This window comes from Colletotrichum godetiae, assembly GCF_030913485.1.
Source record: "Colletotrichum godetiae strain CBS 193.32 chromosome Unknown BDP55scaffold_2, whole genome shotgun sequence".
Lineage (NCBI taxonomy): Eukaryota > Fungi > Ascomycota > Sordariomycetes > Glomerellales > Glomerellaceae > Colletotrichum > Colletotrichum godetiae.
In genome coordinates, this window is record NW_026851250.1 from 344,584 (window position 1) to 367,616 (window position 23,033).

A 23,033-nucleotide genomic window follows, 5' to 3' on the forward strand; every position below is an offset into this window, starting at 1 on the left:
TAAAGTGGCCAGCGCCGTTGACGAAGCAAATACGTCAGACTCGGAAGAGACATTCGTTTACGATAGCAACCCTCCGGATGTTGAAAACAGGCGCAGATTCCACTCGCGAACGCCTAGTGCTACTTCGATGATTAGCCAGGCCGACAGACCTGGCGGTATGGGGATGCGCTCGATTCACGAGGCTCTACAGGGCAGCGGCGCCGCCGCCGCAGCTGTCGGGCTGAAAAAGAGTATGAAATTCGTCAACACGTTCAACAGCAACGGAGCAGAGAGCCTTGGCGTCGATGAAGATGGTAAGGGCAGTGGCAGGAGTGTGGGCCCTGGGTCGGGCAGAGGTACGAGTCGGCATCACCACCACAATCACTTTGGTCGCTGGGGTCGACAGCCAGGAAACTCACACCCCTCACTTTTCGACAACGAATCACTCTTTCCAAATGCTGCTCGGTCTAAGCTCTCGGGCAACACTTCGAGACAGTCATCCGGCCCCCCTAGTCCTAGGGTTGCAAGTTCCGCTAGAGGCGGACCGCACGCGCTCGGAAAGCGATCATCCATTCAGATGGCTCGTTATGATGCGGCCGATGATACCACGACCACTGGCGCTGACGACGAGCGCACCCCATTGATTTCGTCTACAGTAAGGTCTTCGAGGAGGAGTCGACGTCAGCCTGCAAATCTGCGGAACCTCGAATCGCAGGCGTACAGGCAGCAACCGTCCTATCTGAATAGGTTCGCAGCCTGTTTGGTTGTGACCATGATGTTGCTCCTCGTCATTACTGGCGCGATCGGCTTCATGTTCGCGACCTCGCAACCGCTGACAGACATCCAACTGGTATCTGTCAAGAACGTCTTGGCTAGTGACCCAGAATTGATGTTCGACCTGACGGTCAAAGCTCACAACCCCAACATCGTGGTTGTCTCTATTGACCAGGCGAATCTGGAGATATTTGCCAAGTCGCCTCACGCGGGTACCGACTTTGACTGGTGGAAGCGGCCGCATGAAGGGGATTTGGAAGATCCGGACATGCATATTCGCGATGATCCCCCTGACGATCCACCAGACGAAGACAACGCTCCTAACATGCGACTCGGAACCATTATGGAGTTCGACAGCCCGCTTTCTTTCGAGGGGTCTTTCTTCAACAAGGGCGTATCGGCATCGACGGGCACCATGAGACTTCATCTTCCAGGCAACCATTCTGCTGGAGGTTCTGAGCGGTGGGGTCGTATTATCCAGGATGAATTCGACTTGATCGTCAAAGGTGTCGTCCGCTATTCTTTACCATTGAGCCAGCGGGTTAGAAGCGCACCCATTTCTGGCAGAACAACAGTCAAGCCAAACTCGGCAAATGACCCTTCTCTCCGACCGAACACTACACTCCCTGGAGAACTGCCGGGCCTTGAACCGTAAGGTATCTCTCTCACTGGAGGTCGACACATTCCATCATTTTTCTTTGTCAACTTGTTCTGTATATTGAGCGTGCATGGCATAGCATAGTATTTCAGGGGGAAAAGCGGCGTTGAGCGAGGCTTTCCAGCAACAAATGCTTCGGAACAAAGACAGACAAAAGCGAACTGTATATATTTCATCGAGAGCATCGCTGATTACGATGACTCTTGTATCTCCAGCTAGCGTTTTCACGCAGCTTCTGTTTCTTGCATTTACCTTCATCACCCGGCCAGACCACAACTTTCGTGGACCACATGCCACTCCTCGGCACAGCAAATCACAGGACAGGACAGCGAAACGCACTCATTCAGGCACAGGAACTTCATATGGGGCAAGGACTAGGACATTTGGGTTTTGCGTTGCTTTCTTCAACAGTATGGGAATCCTTTTTTTTTTTTTTTTTTTTTTTTTTTGCAACGGCCTTCTTCAAGTTTTGGGTTCATTAGAAAGGGAAAAGTAGCAACTACGCTGTTGTAATTGTAACGAAACTTGACGACCAACAGAGGAGATCAGAAGACAAGGATTCAGGTCCGCCCACAGAGGTGCGTGACAAAAACAAGAAAGTCAGTTTTGACATGAAGGTTGTGCAGTCTTCGCGAGGATCGTGATGGATAAGGTAGCCCAGAGCTAGGTAGACAGCTAGAGAATGCAGATACTAGCTTCTCTGAGACTGGACATCCACTTGCCATATAGAATGCCTACCTATTTACTCCATACTATCCGTACGAGGCCCATACCTATGACATGGGCCAGAGCCTCAGTTGTACCTCACAGGAGTTGGCCAGCCGAGGATAAACAGATCCCCTCCGCAACCTTGGCCCCCCATCCCCATCCCGAAACATGTTTGTGTGCATCTCGCATGACCCTGCCAGCTGGCAGCTCATCAAAAGGATATCTGAGGGACGAGGGTTTTCCCACTGACCGCCTTTACATCACAAGGTGACGATCTGTGGGTAAAAAGTAAACAGATCCCCCAAGTAACGTTGGGGAGGGGGGGGGACGGTTTAGGAGGGGTTAATGCCCAGGCACCCTTGGAAGTTGGAGGTTGACCTCTCCGATCGGAGGCGGGCCGGGCCCACCGCAACCCTCTATCTGTGTTTTTCTTGCACATCTCTTGTTTGTTTTTTTGTGTTGGCCGTACTCCGTATTATTGCCCTCGGGTTAGGTATTCACACGTAGTTACGCAGTGTACGAATGCGGAGTATGGTACAGACTACTCCGTATGGAACCTGGCTTTCTCAGCACACCCCCTTTGAAGTATCCGTACGGATACACGATGATGAAATGTGGTAAACCGACCAGAGGTACTTCCGTACATACACAGTAGAGAATTGTTGACTGGGGAGATGGAGGGTCGGTCACCAGGGCGGACCGAAGACTAAGAGGGTTGATGAGCCTTCTCTGCACAACGACTTTGCATCCATATTTGATCCACTCGAGATTCTGCGACCGATTTCGATAACGGGCAACTTGGCCGAGCGGTCTAAGGCGCCAGACTCAAGACAATGGGCTTGCCTAGCAGCAAACCTACATCTTCCCTGTTACCAGGGAGCATTCTGGTCTCGAAAGAGGCGTGAGTTCGAATCTCACAGTTGTCATATTTCTTTTTGACTTCTTTTATGAATAGAGCGTTAGTCATTTAAAATGCCGAATGAGTGATGTTTTCACAGTTCCGTGGTTTTTACTCCTTGTGGTACAGGGTTTGTTTCGTTATTCTCACACTCAAGCGGGTTGGCGATGATTTGGCTCCGTAAAGTGAGCCTGATTACTTACGTTCGTTATTAAATGTCATGGTAGCCGGGACCCGTAACTGGGGGTGACCATTTACTTCATATCAGAGATGTTGGTGATTTTCTACTGGGCATGAAAGGGCACCATTTGTGTGAGGCAGTCGGATAAGCTTCGGGACATGTCTTCTTGCGTATTCATGAACCCCGAAATAACGCAAACGATTGAGTGTATTATGCCATTCGCTGCTTTCCCCCGAGTCATATAACGGCGTTCATTTCGAATCAGCTTCTAATCACTTTGAACAACTGAGTCTTGCGAACCCTTGTTACTCACTCACATTGAGCGCAGCTTTTCACTGAAAATACACACACATTCAGAAAATATGCCCGTCATCACCACAAAGGAGCCCGCCTCGGCCGTCGCTGCGGCCCTCGTTGCCGAGGCCAGCGAGTCCAAGCCGGCATTCCTCGTCGTCTATGCCTCGCACCGCAATGGCAAGTCGTGGTGCGGCGACTGCACCGCCGCAGAGCCGTACATTGAGAAGAAGTTTGGTGGCGGCAAGGAGACCGTCCGGGTAGTTTACGCCGGGTTGCCTGATGAGTGAGTTGACCCTGTCTCTCCCCCCCCCCCCCCCCCCCCCCCCCCAAAACCCTTTGTTCTCATCCCCTTCTTCATGTCCGCATGGCCGACTGTATCTCTCTCTAAGAGTGATAAGATATTTTGTCGTAGAGAATGGACCTTTTCAGCTGATTCGACCGTCGTGACAGGTGGAGAACGAAGGAGAACCCGTGGAGACAGGCGCCGTTCAACGTGACTAACCTGCCCACCCTCATTAAGGTCTCAGGAGACAAGGTACGCTTACGTTTACTCCTTTTCTGTCACATTGAGATGGACTAAAATTAGCCATACTAACTCATGTAAATTATAGGAGTGGGAGAACCTGGTCGAGGCGGACGTCTACGACCAGAAAAAGCTCGATGCCTTTGTCGGCAGCGGCAACAGCCGTTTGTAACGGCAATGAAGACCCATGGTTAAAGAACGAAATGCAATAAACACAAAGTAAATCTACCACAGTTCCTAAAGCAGGGTGTACCACTCTTGTTTGTCAAGCCCTCAGTGTCAGTGGAACGGAACGGCGCCGATGATTGTGAGGAATGAGACAGCTGTAGTGTGGAAACGCTGGTTCCTGGGAAACCCATCGGGAGGCAGACAGCCTGGACTGTTCTGTGCTCCCCCGGATTTCCGCCATCGAGTATTCGGTTGTGCGAGGATGAAGCATGTTCTCCATCCAACCACTTGGTAATGCACCAAGAGGGCTGGGGGCTCTCCTTCACATTATTCGACCACTGCAGACCCTGTCGACACAGCCCTTCTTGGGACGTTGGGTCTATGCATGTGCAGAATTGGACAGTCGGACGGATTAAAGGCGGAGTGGCGGGATCACAGATGAGGCGATCGATGAAGACAAAGTGAATTGGAAAGGGACGTCGATGTTGCGTGAGAGGGCTTGCAGGATTTGAGTCGTTGCGAAATTCAAAGGGCTGTTCACCGCCCGCTTCAACGTTCATTCTATGCCAAAACACTTCCTACGAAGAGCCTCTCGAACAATTTAGCTTCGCTATGTGCTACGAACCTCAAAAAGCATATACCCCATACTGGGCGTTTGGAACGGGCGAAACATTCACCAGACATGCTCAGTCACGACATCACACATATCATGGGAGACGAGGAACAGAAGTCTAACTAACGTCAATCCATCTTAGCATTACTCATGTATCTATCCAACAGTGCGTCTAGCCAGGCCATAGCCAAAAGGACTCATACATCCGTAAAGCCATATCGTAGTAGCAGACGCTTGTCATCAAGTTTCCAGCACCCAATCAAGGTAGTGCTGCCTGTTCATGATCGAAGAAGAAGAAGAAAACACCGCCAGGGAAGCTCCCATCTTCACCTCGATCGACCACATGTCTCGCAGACCATACAGTGTCCCTGCCTCCCTCCCTCCCTTTCCCCCGTGAAAAACTGAAGAGTAGATATAAGTGTAGTGTTTAGTACCCAAAATATAACAAGGCATAAACATATTGCCATGAGAAGAGGAAAGAAGCCAAACAATAGCATCCACGAAATGGACAGCGCCTCCAGACCCAATGTTTCGTTCGTACACTACCCGTAAATGCCAACCAAGACCCCGTGTGCAAAGAGAAAACCAAGCAGCGCAGATCAGGGGGTATCCCGTCTTGAGTGTGTTTTTTTGCTTTCCTTATCCAACAATGATAAAGTCCAATACTAAGATGAGGTTGGACAAGAGGGAAGAAATCTATGCGATGCAAAGCAAAGAATGATGTCATAAACATAACGGCGTCAGTATGTGCCGATTACTCGGGGATAGCTTCGTTGGATCCGGGGGCAGCGGCGGCGCCCTCTTCCTTCTTGCCCCAGCCGGAGGCCCAGCCCATCCAGCTGGATCGCTTGTTGTTCTCTTGCTTGGCCTCGTTGTTCTCCTGCACCAGGCGCAGAGGACGGGGCTTGTTGCCAGCGAAAGTGGTCTGCTTCTCGTGGTGTGACCGCGGCGGGGACTGCGAGGGAGGCGTACCCGTGAGGTCGTTCGAGTCGCCGCTGGTGCTCGAGGTTTCGCTGCGCATGCCGGGGAAGTTTCCTGCTGTGGGTGCTTGCTGGCCACTGGGTGCCCTCGCAGCCGCATTGGGGTTGCCGCCGAAGAAGGTCTGCGACGTTCGCGGAGTACGGGGGGAGCCAAGGGGTGGGGAGATGGGTCCGTCCGGTCCCCGATACATTTGGTTGACGAGGTTGACACCAGTGAACTGCTCGCTCATCGGGCGCGCACGACGGGTGCTAGAGGAACGGGTCATATTCCCGATGGGGATGCGAGGCGCCGTCTCTGGGTCCGTATGTGCCGAGTTGGCTGGCTGGGCCGAAGGCATGTAAGACATGGGCCTTTGTTTGGGCTTGTTCGGACCGACGGCCATGGTCTTGGCTCGTTGCAGTAGCGACGCTCCGGAAGCGCCCTCCTTCGGCGGAGCGGGGAGGTCTTTGTTGGTGTTTGCAGCCGGCTTGATCTCGGTAGAGGTATCCAAGATGTGCTCGAAATCTTGATGCTGCAGGAGCCTCTCAATAATCTTGTTAATGTAGAGGGTCAACGCCTTGTTCTGGTCCTTCATGGACTTGAGCTCCGATTCGAGGCGGCGGGCATGCTCGTTGTCATTGCCACCGGCATCTGATGCGTCCTCGGACAGCTCATCCGCCAAGCTCGCGCCTCCGGATCGGCCCTCCAGCGCATTGAGCGCATCCTGGTTGGCGGAAACTCCCATGTAACTGAAATCATTCTTAGAGAAATCGCCATTGAGGGTCTTTTCCTGGAGAAGCAATTGATAGCTCTCGTTATCCTCCATGAGGCGGGCATTGGCCATGCGGGCTTCCATCAGCAGGCGTTCGACCTCCTGCAGTCTGCCGCCACCCTGGTTCTCAGACTCAACCAGTTTGATTTGGGCCTCGGCAAGTTCGAGCCGCAGAGATTCGATCAGCTTATCCTTCTGGAGCAAAAGCTTCGAGTTGTTCCGGGAGTCGCTGCGGTTGAGGGACGAGGGAGGGGCGAAACTGCCGTTGTCAACGTTGGGAGATGTTGCCGCTGCTGAAAAGGTGTTAGCTTTGGGGCTGCTGATTTGATAGAGTGAGACTTGCATTGCCTTGAAGGACGACCCTCCTCATCATTCCGTTGCGACAAGTTGTCCTTGAGTCTTTGGATGATGGTCTGCATCTCCTCCTCTCTGTTGGACATTTCTTCCTTCTCCTTGGTCATGGAGCTTCGCTCGGCCTCGTAGATTGCTTCCATCTCACGCATCTTTTTGGCGGCATCTCTCTTCTCGTTTCGCAGTGTCTCAATCTGCTCTTCCGTCTCATGCACCTTCTCCTCCAGTTTGGAGGACTCCTTGATTGCATCGTCTAATCTCGTCTGCAGCACTTCGACCTGTTTCCTGTACTGATCAGAGGAGATCTCGGCCTTGGAAAGGCGTTCCTTGAGGTCGTCCAATAGCGCAAGGGTCTCGGCTCTCGCAGCCTCCTCGGCCTCAGAACTGCCATTGCCGTTGCCGTTGCTCAGAACAGAATCCCGTCTTGTTGCGGCTGCACGAGCGGACACGGGAGTTCCTGAGCGAGCAGGTGCTCTGCGCGCAGCAGAAGCGGCGGTGGGCGTGGATGATCGCGTTGGCGTTCTCGTAGGAGAAGCAGGTGTTGATGCAGAATCTGTAGAGGAAACGCGACCGACGCCCGCAGCGGGCGGTTTCTTTGCTGTAGCAGCTGACATGGTATCGCGGTGAGGGTTTGTTGTGGCGATGATTGTTGTTGTAGTTCGCAGCGGAGGGTTACCTGGGGAAACGGAGGTAAGCGGGGAGATTCGTCGAGAGGAGAAAAAGGAAGAAAAAAGGAGAGTTGGCGGTCAAGAGCAGTGCAGAAAGTTATTTCTGTAGTGACGATGTTCCGTTCCAGAGAGAAGAGGCTATCTCACCAAATGTATGTAGTTGCTTATCCTTGGAACAGGTGACGCGGAATACACGACAACGGGAAAGTTGTCGATCGTTGGGCTACCCAGATATGCGAAAGGCAAATAGTAGCCAAATAGGAGAGTGCGGTGCAGAACGGGAGGGTGTGTAGCAGCAGCTTTGCAAGCTTAAGTCAGACGGTGTCAGCCCCAACCAGTGCCTCTCAGACAACCTAAGTACTTTGTATTCGTAGGTAGGTAGGCAGGCACGTAGGTAGGCAAGTATGGAGTAACGTAGGTTCTTGCCCGCGGTTCCTCTCTTCTTTTCGACGGGAGGTGCAGCGAGTGTCGGTGTCGGTGTCGGTTGTCCAGTCCACAGGTTGCAGTGAATTTCCGATATTTCGGGGCTGCTACAGGGGGTCTAATTCGCTAGGCCGTGCAGGAAGGGGAAGACGTGGGCCAACCAGGAAACGAGGAATGGAACGAGAACAATGCTCTTCACCCTTCCAACCCCGGTGCCACTAAACGTTTTCGCCGGGCTGCGTTGCTTGAGCGTCCTGCAAGTAGACAGGAATGCCGTGGACGCACCAATTACCTTAACTAAGGTTACCTGCGAACGCCTCCTCTGACGACTGACCGTCACCCAGCAAAGCCTAACCGTAGGTACCTGATCAGGTATGGTAGGTCGCCGTGGAACTCTTGGGTGGTTTGACACCTTCTTGACGGCGCAACTTAGTGTGGTAGGTCAGGCAACGAAAACCTTCTCTGGCGTGCTATTTTCGATGAATCTTTTCCCTCCCTTTCAGTCTCTTGTTCGGTCCCGTATCGCGTTGCGCGCTGAGCCGAGACTGAAGTCGTTGGGATGCGTCCGAGGTAACTCTGGTTTCAGTCCCGTCTCTTGGTCACCCGGTGCTCGCAGCTTGAGTGGATGACGGGCAATGATGGCAGTGCCAGGCAGTGGCCAGCGCTGCGAATGAGATGCTGCAGACGCCGTCTCGTCTTTGGTTGAGATGGGATGAATGATAACCTTCTTTGGGTACCGTAGAATTTCTTTCCGAGTTCCTGGGCTACTCGGGGAAGCTGGTCTCAAGTAGGTGGCCTTTATGAACTGGAGGATTATCAAGTTCGTTTATAGACCGATTCACTGAGTAATTCCACGCTCATCGCGTTCTCGATAATAACAACACATAGACCGCAAGAACCGTCATGAACGAATAGGATCACAATGCGTCCTGGCTCCCGACTGAAACACCCTCGTTCGCCGTCCACACAGCCAGGCATTGCCCTTGGTGGGCAGCTCTTGGTCATGTTCCCTTCACTTTAGCCTGTACTACGACTGTCTGCTGGTTAACTGTCAAGAGAACTGGTACCTGACAGTAGCAGACAGCCACCAAGCTGTCTTAGCAAGCACATGCAACGGGTAGGGGTCCCGCGCAATCTGCACCCCTATTGTCCCCGTGGTGAGCAGCCGGAATGCGGAGACCGTCGATGTTAGTGGGCTCGGCCCGTCTTTGTACCCAGGGATCCCATCGAGTCATTGGACGGCACTTTGCACGAGACCGGCCAGAACTCACCGTGGTGGGAACCGTGAAATTATTCTCATGTTGCCATCAATGCAAAACCTCTGACGGCCTTCCACATTCAGGTTCAAGGCCTAGAAGCCCTGCCAGAACTCTCGCCAATTTCCCGACCATGAACAGGTAAAAAATGGTAGGCATTGGGCTCGACAGACTTGACAACCAGATGCTGGTTACATTCCGTGCACAGGGGTGACGGGAAGGAGCCAGCTCTCAGGCCTGGTCGAGGTGTGGTACATGAACCAATTATCACTCGATGGCAACAAATGAAATCTTCGCGAAGTCGGATTTGGCCAGATACTACTACCTTACGTTTGGCTACCATATCATTGGAGTTGGCGGGTTGCATCGGTTCAAGTATCAATGGATGTTGAAAGGTATTCGAGATCCAACTGCACAGATGGTCATCGTAAAATGGCTGAGTAACAGGCGAGTTCTTTTTGATTCAAAGTGCCTATGGTCTTTCGTAAAGTCATGTCCTTTTGACAATCCTGAGGTATCATAGCGGCGTATCCCTAGCCGCGATCCCGATTTGCGGGACGCATTTTTCCTTTTCCTTCGACCATATTCCCCAACGCCGTTACCAGCCAGACCAGACTCAATCCACTTAAGCGACCTGGTCGCTGAGGATGTCGGAGTCACCGGCATCAATGATGGCCAATGTACCGCAACGGAAGAGCTTTCCAACGGCAGTTCCCATCTCGATCTGAAGGGGGGTAGCAAGTTAGCTTTATTCACCCTCCAAAGCCTGATAGACTTCTTCGCTGGGTTGACCAGGAGACTGGAGGTCTTCGAGATCGGTAGCAAGAGAAGGCGGGGAGCGAGGCAGTGCCAGCTCCCTTGAATGCGAGAACAACTTACGTTGGTGCCACCGAAGTGGTGAACGGGGACCTTGCTCAACATGGCGTAGTACTCGAGCTCAGACTTGCGGAGAGGAGGAGTGTTGCCAGCAATCAGCACGAGCTTGGCCTTGCCGGTGCGGAGGGTCTTGAGGGTCTCCTTGTATCCCAGCACGATGCGACCAGACTTGACAACAAGCGCAAGCTTGCTGCGAGGAAGTTAGACATTTGCCGAAGCAAGATAATTAGAAACAAGACAGCATACCTGTTGATGGAGTTCTGGTCCTTCTTCGCCTTCTTGATGGGAGCCATTGCGAATGATTTGTCGGGTGAATAGGCTGGATGGTTAGGTCTGGTGGTCGCTGGGCGTTGAAGCTGGTTGTCAATCTCAAAGGAAAAAAGATCGCGGAGTTTTGGAGTTTATTTTTTCGATTTGTAAGCCCCACACGGCGGGGAGTCACTTCGGCAAGGTGCACCCAATCAACGGCGCGGATTCACCGCGCTCTTAACCCTAAAGTGGATCCCGGGATGGCCACCTGCTCATTCCGCTTTGCTGAGAAATCAATCGTATTGACCTTGTCTGATCGCAATCGCCGCAACCTATTCAAAAGTGAGTGACGCCCAGGTTCTGGAAACGAATCCCATCCCACCAACTAACCAACCCACAGCAGTAACGAGTGATCCCGTGAGATCTCAATACCGTCAAAATGGCCCGTCGTCCCGCTCGTTGCTACCGGTACTGCAAGAACAAGGTGAGCGACTTCCGTCAAATCCTGGACCCCCGCGAACTCCGACATCCCACGAAATCCCACCCATCGAACGATTGAGAGAGGAGGACCAAAGTGCAGGTTGGGAAGAGGCAACACTATCGCTGAGAAGACGGGCAAAATTTTCTCTGCTTTTCAACGATCGGAATGACGCACTTGACGAAGTGGGATGTTGGAGATTGTCGCAGGCCCAGGCCCGGAACAATCATTCAGACCTTGACCGTCATACTAATCATTTTTTCCCCAGCCGTACCCCAAGTCGCGCTTCAACCGCGGTGTCCCCGACCCCAAGATTCGCATCTTCGATCTTGGCCGCAAGAAGGCGACTGTCGATGACTTCCCTCTCTGCATCCACATGGTTTCCAACGAGTATGAGCAGCTGAGTTCTGAGGCCCTCGAGGCCGCTCGCATTTGCGCCAACAAGTACTTCGTCAAGACCGCCGGAAAGGAGTCCTTCCACCTTCGCGTCCGCGCCCACCCCTTCCACGTCGTCCGTATCAACAAGATGTTGTCTTGCGCCGGTGCCGATAGACTTCAGACTGGTATGCGTGGTGCCTGGGGTAAGCCCAACGGCACTGTCGCCCGTGTCAACATTGGCCAGATCATCATGTCCATCCGCACTCGTGACTCCAGTACGTTATTACATCATTCTGAGATCTGTGGGAAATGATGTCACTAACACAAAAAAACAGACAAGGCCACCGCCCTTGAGGCCCTCCGCCGCTCTCAGTACAAGTTCCCTGGTCGCCAGAAAATCATTATCTCCAAGAACTGGGGCTTCACCCCCCTTCGCCGCGAGGAGTACCTCGAGAAGAAGGCTGCTGGCCGCGTCAAGGTCGACGGTGCCTACGTTCAGTTCCTTGCCAACCACGGCAGCCTCGAGAAGAACATGAAGCGCTTCCCCGATGCTTTCGCCTCCGAGGCTTAAGTTAGTGGTTTCGGCTTTCTTCTGGGATTTGGGTTTCTACGGGCTGGCGTCTAAAGTGGTTGCATGTCAACATGATGAGAGTCATGCCGCGGCAGACTCTAGATAGGAATTCAATCATTGACACTTCACACATCATGCCTCTATGCTACATGACGAATGGGAAAGGGATTATCAACTGTGTACTAGCATCATGATGAGTTGGGCTTTAGAAGACGCTTGATGATCGAGCCTAGCGGGAAATAAAAACAGATACCATCCATTCTTTTTTGAGACGTACAGGTAGCCAAGATGCGTGAGGCTGAATCGGGGATGATGTCAATCTGAAATGGGAACGTTTTTAGTGAATTGCTGTGCCAGACACTTTAGAGCCCGTGGATCACCCGCGGCAGAGGGTGACACCACGAGGGCAGGCACGTCCTCAGCTGGGTCACGCGGACGAACACATCCAACCATCATCTGCTCAGCTTCGCCTGGGATGTCTTGACACTGACAGGAGTCACTGAGAGGGAACCACCTTCTAATTTCAAGAAATGTGGCGAGGTTTGATGCTGTATGGGATGGAGCCTCTGTGAGGCAAATAGTACGTAATTCATGCTGAGAAATGCTCGAAGGAGAGAAGGGAAAAATCTTGTCCCTTTTCTCCCGGGATCCGGAAAGTGACCGTGATCTCGTAAGCGCAACGGCTGAATCAGACACCATGAGCTGAGATTCTACGGGCACAGGTCCTGGATACATCTTATGAACAAAGTACGCAATAATAGCATCTTACTTGCGTAACTGCGGTCATGTATCGTAGTATTGGGAGCCAGTGCAGGAACAGCCCGACAAACCGCCTGAGTAGCAGCCCTGTCAGAGGTGCAGCAGCAGGTGTAAGCGCAGGACGACGGGATGGGTGCGCGCCAGTCAGAGGCGGATATCAAATCTGGGGGCGAAAGGGCGGTTGGCGGGAGTGAGATTGGGGTGCAGACACCGACCAACGGAGAACCTGGAACAAGCAGGCGGTCGAGCCGACGAGCCAACTCTCCCAGTGTGCTATTAGTACCTATGTACTTGAGTAGTAGGACTCAGAAGGGGGACGGTATGGTGGTGCAGCGTGGGCGGCGATCAGGTCCCACCGAGATCCCAGGTGACCTAAATGACGTTATCGGGATTTCGGATGGTGCTCGGTGTGAGACCTTTTGGAGAGACGTTGGAATAGGGAGGTACCGGTCCACAGAGTTTGGAACGTCTTTCTGGACTATGGACTCCCGGGTTGTTTGGTTGAGGGAACCGGAAAGTACTTTGGGGCCCTCTGACTTCTGAGAGTTTACGACTCGTGAGAGGTTCGAGAAACCTCCCCAAGCTTGCTCCGAAAGTCGGCATGTTGGACGCCAATTACCCGAAAATGAGCGAAAAGAGTCAGTTTCCAGAGCATCCAGAGTGGAATGGTGACACATCGGACAAATTTTCTCCTGTCCCGTCCCCCCCTTCCGATGCTGAATGGGCCCTTAGCATATCTGGTAGACTCGGAGCTGGGAGGGGCATTGATCTCGGTGATAAGCTGACGGGTGGTTGTCTTCCATTTGGATAGGATTCCTAGACCGCGACTAACAAAGAAGGGATCATGGCAAGCATGGATCTGCTTGTTGGTCGGGAAAAGATAGCCACCAACGTGACACCAACCCCTCGGTGGCTTTACGTACGAGACAGATGGTATTCTACAGGAGGAACTGGCCAAGGAGAAAATGCTCCATATTTCGTGGTCTCCAGTTTGGAAGGTGTTCTTGGGATGATGTTGACTCCATCTGCTGGGCGTATCTGCAACCGTCGTGCGAAGTTGGCGGTGTGCTCTGATGATAGTGAGAAGAGTGACCAGAAAATGACACGAACATAGCCTGACCTGCTCTCTATCCCGTGTCCGCTCTAGGAGTGCTCGAAATTGCGTGCTCGCGTTGCCAGAAAAACAAAACAGAGTTCATAGCTCCCCCCTCCATTCGAGTGTTACCGCCATGTCTCATCAATCATCATGTCCGCCGCTCAGGGCGCATCTGAACTATTGCATACGGGAAAGGTGTGGCAGACCCTCCGCGCAGCCATTAGACGTCGAGCCAGCCAGCCTCTAAGAGGGCCCTAACGCCATCAGCACCTCATCAGTCAAATCAACCCAGCTTACAAGTCTGTCCATGTATAATGCGGGTGAGTGGGCTGTCACCGTTGGGACGCTCAGGCGTTCTGACACTCTGGGGGAAGCATGGCGGATGGACGTCGTGGTGATCTCTTTCTTGCTTTCCCTTCTAAGTAGACCACCTTAAATGAGGACGGAGGACAGAAACAGGTAGCCCGGAGCTTGTATCCCCCTCCTCAAAAGCTTGCTGAGCAAGACTGCAGTTTGGACTTGGGGTACCTCTCCAATCCCCCCCTTGCGTTTATTTCTTCTTCCTCTTCTCCTATCTGCTCAACCGACAACCGGAATGTCCCAGAGTCATGGATCAAAGTCAAAGGTTCCATGGAGTTGAGGTGGTGGTTTTGTTCTTGGATCCCTTGCCCGCTGCACGCGAGCACATCATCCACACCCCATTTCACTCCGGCCCTGCGCCATTCACCCGCCTGTCCCCCCTTCCAGACTCCAGTAGCCGTACCTTGTGGCTCCTCCAATCTGCTTTTTTCCCTTGGGCTCTCTGCGTGTCTCTGTATCTCCACGGCTTGAGGTTGTTGTTGTCTGAGAATACCGCGCCTGTCCCGTCGTTCCGCCGAGTTCGCCCACTCGTTCGGGGTTACTCGTAACGGCGCGCGGTGCAAGGTACATGACCGAAATGGTAGGTGCTGTGTTTGGAGTACTCAGGTACTTACTTGGCCCGCACCCGCCCTTTTTAGTCGGTGACGCCTTAATCAGTGACAGACTCCATCCACTGCCACCGTCATCCTCTCTTTTCTGGCTGTGGCCCAGCAGGAGAGATCCACCCCTCACCCCCCCTTATCCTCCTCTTATCATCCATCCCGCTTTCTTCCTTCCTTCCTGTCCGCTGTTGGTTCCAGTAGACTGCTGCCACATATATCCAGTGTGTGGCCTATATCCGACCACTTCTTGACCTCTTTCTTATTATGTATGCCTGATCGACCTCGACCTTGAACTTGTCCAGTTCACCGACTTTAAGACGTTGTTCAACGACAAACATACAACACTTGCACTAAACAGGCTATTAATACGGGGCGCCGTTATCGAGGCGTCACTGCGATACCGCGACTGGGGGGGCCTTATCGTGATTGTTCGCCCATCCTTTATCGGACGAACACAACTCAACTACTTACATACCTCTTCGGCCTGTGTTTGTTCCAAATCGACGACTTGGCAACAAGACAAATACGATGGCTTTCCATCAACCTACCCGGCGACCTTCGCAGCAGCGTGCTGTCCGCCCTGTGCAAGAGGAGGATCGTGACATTCCCCAACTTCACGCCCAAGATCCTGCTGCTACCGATACCTCCCACTCGTGGGTACTTTTCGAACCAACCGATGACACAACGACAGCTTCCTCCTACCTCAGCGAAGAGGAGGAGTCCCTTCCCACACCGGGCCGGTCCAGACTCAGTGACATCGGCAGCCTCAACACGTTCCTTCACTCGGCCCGCGATACAGAGTCTCGGCAGTCGGGAGTCCTCTCAAGTGCTATTGACGAAGAATCAGTCGAGGACGATGCTGAACTCGACAGCCTCGACAGCCACCTTCCCGAATTTAGGACGGTCCCAAGCCTTTACACGCATTCTGCTGGTGCCGCTGGGGCGCAAAGCTTCCCTGTACTCCCTACACACGATGGTCTGGGCTCTTTCAGGCTAGACGACCCTGAGGTCCAGGAGCAGCTCTATGCATTCGAGAGATTCAACCCCAGACATGTGCGAAGGCGCCGCGAGAGTCTCGAGCTTGCCCAGCTTGAGATGGAAATCGAGGAGGAACAAGAGACACACAAGATGCAGAGAATCGAGGCTTGGCGCCTTGAGCAGAGTCGCATCTTATTAGAGGAGATTAGTAGGGAGACCAGACGGCGGCGGCAGTCCATGGTCTCAGTCAGACCAACGGTGACGATGGAAGAAAAGAAGGCCGAGGATGTTGCAAGCCTAAGTGCTATCGGAAACGAAGATGATGCTGACAGCATGGACTGGCACTACGAGTCGACTGAAACCCAGGACAATGAGCGGGGCCTGCTCGCCAGGATCACCCGCAAGGTCCTCAACGACCTGGGCATCGACGAGAGGTTACTCTCAATCTTGCTTGGAGAGCAACTGCCGTCAGACGATGACTTGTCAACAACCCCCAAGACGGGCGCAAATTTCTCCAACACACCCACTCAACAGTCCAATGACTCATCTTGGCAACTGCGGGCGTTGGATCGTGTCGCAAAAGAACTTGGCCTGATGGTCAACCAGCTTTCGCCGCATCATCACCCTGGTGCCTTCTCGACTTACACTCGCATGCAGCAAATGCCCATTCCATATGCAGGCCTGCCAGCTATACCAGAGTCGAGCGCTGATACGGCAATGGCTCCAGTGGCGCGAGAAGCATCGACCAAGATGCCCGAATTCCAGCCAACAATGGTTCAACACGCGCGCCCCATCAACATCCCCGCTACCCGGCCCCAGTCGGATCCTCCTGTGCCTTTGACTAGGGATGAGTCAACTCCATTGCCTGCTACTTTCACCCAAGAGGAATGGGAGCAAGACTTGGACGTCAACCTCGTCTTTAGGTACTTGCGATCCCGCTTCAGCTCGCGGTCGACACCTTCATCTACTTTTACAACCGGTACTTCCCACCTTGCCACCTCATCAACGCCAGATACAGCAGCTAAGGCCGCGCGGGTGCGCCAGCATCACCCGCTCGTCTCCCGAGCCCGACAGGTAGAGCGGAGGACATTCAAGGCGACGACACCATCTAGCCCCGCCGCCATGAGGCACGCGTCTAGCTGCGCGAGCCAAAGCACACGACGGTCGGCGAGACAAAGCAGTGTTTCATCACGGCACTATTGGGATATCGGAGGTTCCATCGGAACGGGATCAGTCATCGCTTCAGTGGGCCCGATGGGCAGCTGGGGCGAAGTTTGAGAAAATCAGAGCATCAACAACAGCCGAGCAGAGTCATTCGTCTCATTTCCACTCCCTGCAGCCGCTGCTACCGGCGACGTACGAGCGTCTGTTCACAATAGATGTGTATTACTATTTTGGGTCAGCGGGAGTTGATGAGAACTGTCGCTTGTCTGACGAGTATTGGGAACAGCATTTGCATATCATATCATGACGATTAAGGGACTTAGAGCTAGTAAGCATCTACGGATCATATAAACATTATTGAGTTTGCGTAATTGAAACATCTTGGCCACTCATCTGGAAGTATTTACTTGCATACTATTACCGGAGATTGATGGATTTCGTTTTCTGGTGATGTTATCAGTGGATGATGCGTACACTGAGATATGGTCTTGGTCTCTTTGATGAGAAGAGAGGATTGACACTTGTCTCAAAAGGTAAGAAAGACGTAATACCGGGCAAGGAATGAACCAGTCCTCCGGAACTTTGGCCGGTGGACCGGCTAGGCGGCGGCACATGTGGAGCCTTGGCCCCGAGCGGGACGGGTCGAGTGACACAATCAAACTTGGCACCTAAGCCGACGAGTAACCTACCTGCCTAGTTCGAGGTAGATGCATGGCGAAAGTGAACTTGCGATAAAACCATCCATCGTTCACACAACTCATCTCGACTCCTCGAAACGAACGATCGACAATGGATTATATCCCTCAAAGTTTGTCACAAGTTCTCCACCTTTAAGTCAGCGGTGCAGATGGGGGTGTAATGCTGTGACTCCCATTTCCCAACACCATGTTCACAGTTCCTTTCCTGGGATCACCTCATTCATTATGGAACACGGAGGAATGGCTCACACTCAGTTTGCAGCCAACGATGCATGGCGAGGCTTGACTCTCAGATTTGCACAACCCGACGACGCCGAATCTTTTAGACAAGGCTGGCAGCGGATTTCCTACATGCCGCTTTGCCTAGAAACCAGTCATTTGATCAGGGCTACCTCGCGTACAGGGCGGGATCGCCGTGCGGGACCCCGGACGGGACGCCTCACGGGTGTTGCGAATGGATAGCATCATTGAGCATCATTGAGCGTCAGCCTAGCGTGTGCTTGTGTGCTTGGTCTTCTTGTCCATGAAGCGACTAAGCCTTGGACCTAGAATTCAGGGTTCTGTCCGTCCGTCTGCGTCGTTCACGTCCATCACGGCCATCAGGCTTAATCCCGCGGCGCCTCGTGGATTTCGCAAGAACACCCCTCCAACGTTGATAGAAAAGAAGAGTGCGCAATCGACTACGCGGAAAGCGCGTGCTTTGCTTAATCTTTGCTTTGTTGTTCTTTGCCGCCGTCCCCAGATTTTGATGTGTGCTGAGTAGTCGAGAAAAGAAAGTTATAGTGTATCGTCGATCCAACCGCGTCAAATCAATGATAATGGCTGGGATTGTGTCCTTCCATCTCTGGAATGGAACGGCCATCTTAATCGTTGCTTTTTTGGCCTACCCCTCCACGATGGCATATCCTATCCCTTGTTCATCATGGACCCGCGCTCTTCGCAACAGTGGAGCACATTGTTTGGAACTAAGAACAGAACCAGGGATTGACTACAAGGTCACGGGGAGAGAAACAACTCCTGGTCAACGGTATCAGAAACGCCGTGAACGTTGGAGCCGTGACACGAACAGATACAAAGATACCCGGTCATGCAAAGTTGCGGTGGAAAAGAGGCTGGCGAGCGAGGAGGGAAAGAAGGGGGGGCCCGAGTCGCTCGAGGTCAGCGTTGGGCCAATGGGATGCTTCCGCTGCATGCCAATCGGGGCTCCGAGGACGCGGAGCGTGCAGGGATACGCGGGCGGGGCCAACAAGCTGGACACTTTAACCCATGGCAGGCAAGCAAGAAGAAGACGCGTTTCTGGTCGTGGACATCCAATCATTCGTAATCCTTGCATCTTTCTTTTTTCTGGTGTCTTTTCCCCCTGCTTTCTTGGTCTGCTGGTCTGCCCTCGCGCCTGCTGTGAGGTGGGCTTGCTTCAGGTTCCCATGGCGCCATGGAGGCCTGCAACAGGCCTGGCAGGTTAAGAAACAGCGCGGCAGAAGCGCTCATGCAGCACAGCTATCGGTAGCTACCTACAGACTTGCACTGAAGCCCACCAAATCTCCTCCCAAGAGAGGCGAGAGGTGAGAGGCGCCCACTGAGCTTTCGTGTGTACGTAGTAGTGCACGACATGGCGCGCATGGGATACCCCATATGCAGGCAAAGTCCTACAGCGCCAGGCACACCTACAAACCCACCAAGTAGTGTAATGCCGCAACACAGCTCGGATTGCCGCCATCTCAATGCAATTCACACCACGACTTATACGAATATACAGACCATTTCACCTTATTTTAACAGACTTTAAACGGCAGCCTTAGGACAGCAGTTGAGATATCAGTAGACCCCTGTAACTCTTTTCGAGTCATTCCTGCCAACCTGCATAAGCCCACCCGCTTCGCTAACACATTGTGACCTCGAGCAAACGGTATCCGTAGTGTAAACCTGTGCTGAGCGAAGCTCGTTGCTTGAACTTGTTTCTCTTCCCCACCTTTTCGCATGCCTCGTTCCTAATTACCCATCTCCCTCGTTCCCGGTTACTTGTCGCGCATTTCCCTTCCAGTGCTGCTCCAGGTTCCCACTTCCTCCGCCTCGATTAGCCCATCCGCCCATCAACCAGCGCCCAGGTTCCTCGCTCGTGCTTGTGCTGCCCAATCCAGTAGCCGCCTCACTTTCTATCAACAACATCTCCCCCACCACTCAATTGTTCGCTCTCGTTCGCCTGGGCGTCGCAACACGATCCGCACATATCTTCATCAAGTCGGCGCATGCAGATATAAATAAGACGAAGCTTCTCGCAAATCCGACCTCCCGTTCCCGATTTGTTATACATCTATTCCGTCACGGGTGCGTGTTACGGCCTGAGGGTTTCCCCGATTGGCTTGCAAGTGCCGGCCAGCTTCCGTCCAGGACATATCTCCCATTATTGGACAGAGGCTAGAGGGCTAACTATCACAGCAGCTGCAATGTTCTAGGTCTCTCGTATTGCGACCCAGCTGGGCCCTGGTTTGGGCCGCATAGGCATTTCCTTCGTCTCGTTTCAATCAACTTCATCCATCACACCGCCGACACACGACAACAACCTACATCGTCGACCTCCCATCCCAGCTAGCCGGGACCCAAGCTCCCGCGCCATCCCATCGCCGTCCGAACATCTCCCCGACCTCCCCGATGAGCATTGCTGCCGCCAATGGCAACAACACCTTTTGATCCCCCTCTACCGGGTTCTTCATTCTTCGATATCTACAACGATGGCGCTGTCCAGCGCAACCCCGTCACACTTCCTGGGGGAGCATGCAACTATGTGGACTTAACACCTGGCGCCAACGGAGCCAAGTGCGGATGCCGTCGTTTCTGGAGTCGCTTCGCTGCCGGGAAGGCATATACGGATAGTCTGGGATCTGATAACTCCGTCTGGTGCATGTGTTCGCATCACGCCTGCTTCCACGATGACGGACGCGTCGCAAGCGAGGCTCCAGCACCCGCGCCCGTGTCTGCGCTCACCCCCGCACCTATCGCCCATGTCCCTCGCCAGGAGAACGAGAGACCAAGGATGTCCAGGGAGCCACTCAGCCCGGTACAATTGCCAGATATGTCGTTTCGTGTGCCCACCGGATTTCCCCCGACTATGGATTTCATGAACCTGGATACTGCCATGGCGATATCTCCGAGCAAGCCCGAGGAACCAAGAACCCGTCATATGGATCATGTTAGCCAGCGTCCGGAGTCTACTTTACAGGATACGTTAAGCTGGGGCGATTTTATCCAGTCCCAGCCCGGAAATGGGTCTACTTCATTACCGCCAATACCAGCACAATGCTTAATGCAATCTCAGCCCAGTTCTACAACATCTTCTAGCCAAGCACGCTATCTTCGTCCATTCTCTGGGAAAGGTCTTCAAACACTCAGTGGTGTTGCTACTTCTAATGTGCAATCTCTACGGAAGGACAGATTCCAGGATGCCAACACTTCTGCTCCACAGGATCAACTTACCAAGGACAACGCCAGCGCAATGATTGTTCACAGTGACCATGGTGCAGACACTCCAAGGGCTCTATCTCCCTGCGTCCGAAAGGAGGATGCTGTTTTTGCCGGACCTTCTCGCGATACGTTTCGCCATCTATCGGATACAGTTCAAGGTCACGAACACCGTCTCGAGAGGCTTGAGACTGTTTCATTCTCCGCTGCTGGGCACGATGAGTGTCATGAGAAGCATGACGCCACGGATCTCCGTGTGACTGACCTTGAGGTCCGCTTCGAGGAAGTTGAAAGGCTCATTAATGATAACGGTAGTGTTGTAGGTCGCCTCGCCGACCGACAGACGTTTGACGAATCGACCAACAGCGTTGTTTCAGTCGCTACGAGTACGACTACCGCGCGAGCCGGCCATTCTGGCGAGATTATTAGCCAGATGCAGATGCTGCAGTCTCAGATCCTCCAGCTTCAGTCACAGCTTCCCACGCTTACTCGGCCTTGGGAAATCGAAGTCGTATTACTACCTTTTCCGTTGCGGAGGGTCTGGGTGGAGCTTCAGGATTTCAAATCCGACGGCCCTTCGAGCTTGGATGAATGGACTCAGATGCCCAACACCATGAGCTCTCACACGCTTAGAGCACAGTCACCTTTCTGCGCAGAATGGGCCGATCCCGGACATGACTACGCGTGGTTGATGGCAAAGGCCTGTAGTCCTACTAGTATCATCAACAGCAGGCTCAAAAGCCGCGGCTTGGTGCGCACCATTTCTGTCAGAGGGTCAGACGCACGAAGTGTCCAGGCAGCGATCCATACTGCATTTGGTACCACCTTCCCCGAACTCTCTCGCGGCACACGTTCAACCTCACGTCGGCGTAGCCTCGACAATAAGACTAGCCGCTTTTTGGGCCTGCAGCAACCATGGGTACCGCTGCGCAAGATCCACAAGGACTCCCGCCTCCGATTCTTGACGCCGGCAGAGATGGTAACGCCTGCCCTCTGGGACGTGTCGTTTCTCAACTCTGTAATTATGCGATCTTCTGAACCTCGTCTGTTCATCACGCAGCCTGAGGCCTATCTTCAAGATCTGCCATCATATGAGAGCGGTTGGAGTTGGCAACGCCTTCGCGAAATGAGCCGTTTCTACCCTGATTCCCAAGCTGATCAGGAGGTCCCCGAAGCCGACGCGAAAGAGGACCACTGGACCTGGAATGACCATCTTGACGAGACTGCGAGCGCGCCATCTTCTCTTGGTGTACGTCAAGCTGGCCAGCGAGTGTCCGCGTCCCCTTCGCTACATCATATTGCGATCCAGTCTTCGATGCGATCATCCAGTCCTATGGTAGCCCGTGGACAAACTCCTGTCAGGGACGGAAGGGTTACAAAGCCATCCTACATTCGCACCGCCTCGCTACCTCCTTCAGTTCCTGCCAACATGTCGCCGTCGCAGATCAAACGCCGTGTATCATCTTTCGGCCAGAGGGCAGCTGCTCCAGTCCGCCCGAACCCTCCCAATATTTCGACTGCTTATAAGCGGCGCCGCACGACTCGTTCGCCGAGCCGCCCTCTCAACACCCCTCGGTGGACTGTATCGCCAAGCCCGATGCCCGGTGTCCTTCCGTCTGACGAGCGGCACCCGTCCACCCGCGGCATCACGCCCCACTACTATGCGACCCCGTATAGCAATGCACCGCTGGGTGAGACCCGTCCGCGCGGCACGGGCATGGTAGTGGATGATTCTCCCGCCGACGATGACGAAAACCTCGATCCGGATTACGGAAGCACGAACCCTTACGATGATGATGACGACAGCGACTACAGCGTCGAGGTGATGGCCCAGGTACCACCGGAACGTGAGGGTGACTCATCGTTCGAGCAGCAGATCCATCTGCCTGAGGACGAGCCTTGGCCCGGCATCGAGGACCAGGAACACATGTCCGACGGCGAGAACATTGACCCGCTCTTCTCGCCAACAGCCGAGGACGACGTTCACTCGGAAGTAAGCAGCCAGCCGTCCGAGTATCCTAGCACCCAACGTGGCTGGCAGGTGCCTGGCGCCGACGATGGCGTAGGCTTTCGTATCCACGAAGACGCCGATCGGATGCAGCATGGCTGGAACTAGGGCATTATCCGATGCTATCACAT

The 23,033-nt window shown here is 53.4% G+C and overlaps 6 protein-coding genes and 1 non-coding gene across 7 annotated transcripts; 5 read left to right on the forward strand and 2 right to left on the reverse strand.

Annotated features, from left to right (window-relative positions):
• The first annotated feature begins 2,911 nt into the window (after positions 1-2,911).
• BDP55DRAFT_t18 lies at positions 2,912-3,045 on the forward strand. Its single transcript has one exon. It is a non-coding gene; the product is annotated as a tRNA-Leu (tRNA).
• A 515-nt stretch (positions 3,046-3,560) lies between these two features.
• On the forward strand, positions 3,561-4,190 carry BDP55DRAFT_722845 (uncharacterized protein; the record flags this gene model as incomplete). Its single annotated transcript, XM_060578658.1, has 3 exons — positions 3,561-3,778; positions 3,946-4,030; positions 4,107-4,190. The coding sequence occupies 3 exons, from the start codon at positions 3,561-3,563 to the stop codon at positions 4,188-4,190; spliced, it is 387 nt and encodes a 128-aa protein (XP_060436049.1).
• Positions 4,191-5,405: 1,215 nt separating this feature from the next.
• Positions 5,406-7,991, reverse strand: BDP55DRAFT_125903 (uncharacterized protein). The gene is made up of 3 exons (XM_060565473.1): positions 7,698-7,991; positions 6,875-7,558; positions 5,406-6,824 (listed from the first exon to the last, which is right to left on the reverse strand). The coding sequence occupies exons 2-3, from the start codon at positions 7,494-7,496 to the stop codon at positions 5,554-5,556; spliced, it is 1,893 nt and encodes a 630-aa protein (XP_060436050.1). The 5' UTR covers positions 7,497-7,558; positions 7,698-7,991; the 3' UTR covers positions 5,406-5,553.
• Positions 7,992-9,652: 1,661 nt separating this feature from the next.
• On the reverse strand, positions 9,653-10,468 carry BDP55DRAFT_642412 (ribosomal protein L7Ae/L30e/S12e/Gadd45 family protein). The gene is made up of 3 exons (XM_060573451.1): positions 10,352-10,468; positions 10,109-10,295; positions 9,653-9,953 (listed from the first exon to the last, which is right to left on the reverse strand). Exons 1-3 carry the CDS (start codon positions 10,396-10,398, stop codon positions 9,855-9,857), a joined length of 333 nt encoding a protein of 110 aa, XP_060436051.1. The 5' UTR covers positions 10,399-10,468; the 3' UTR covers positions 9,653-9,854.
• Positions 10,469-10,793: 325 nt separating this feature from the next.
• Positions 10,794-11,781, forward strand: BDP55DRAFT_689409 (ribosomal protein L10.e; the record flags this gene model as incomplete). The annotated part of the gene is made up of 3 exons (XM_060576735.1): positions 10,794-10,838; positions 11,101-11,485; positions 11,546-11,781. 3 exons carry the CDS (start codon positions 10,794-10,796, stop codon positions 11,779-11,781), a joined length of 666 nt encoding a protein of 221 aa, XP_060436052.1.
• Positions 11,782-15,126: 3,345 nt separating this feature from the next.
• On the forward strand, positions 15,127-16,854 carry BDP55DRAFT_625888 (uncharacterized protein; the record flags this gene model as incomplete). Its single annotated transcript, XM_060571551.1, has 1 exon — positions 15,127-16,854. One exon carries the CDS (start codon positions 15,127-15,129, stop codon positions 16,852-16,854), a length of 1,728 nt encoding a protein of 575 aa, XP_060436053.1.
• Positions 16,855-20,106: 3,252 nt separating this feature from the next.
• BDP55DRAFT_722850 (uncharacterized protein) lies at positions 20,107-23,010 on the forward strand (the record flags this gene model as incomplete). The annotated part of the gene is made up of 1 exon (XM_060578659.1): positions 20,107-23,010. One exon carries the CDS (start codon positions 20,107-20,109, stop codon positions 23,008-23,010), a length of 2,904 nt encoding a protein of 967 aa, XP_060436054.1.
• Positions 23,011-23,033: the final 23 nt, after the last annotated feature.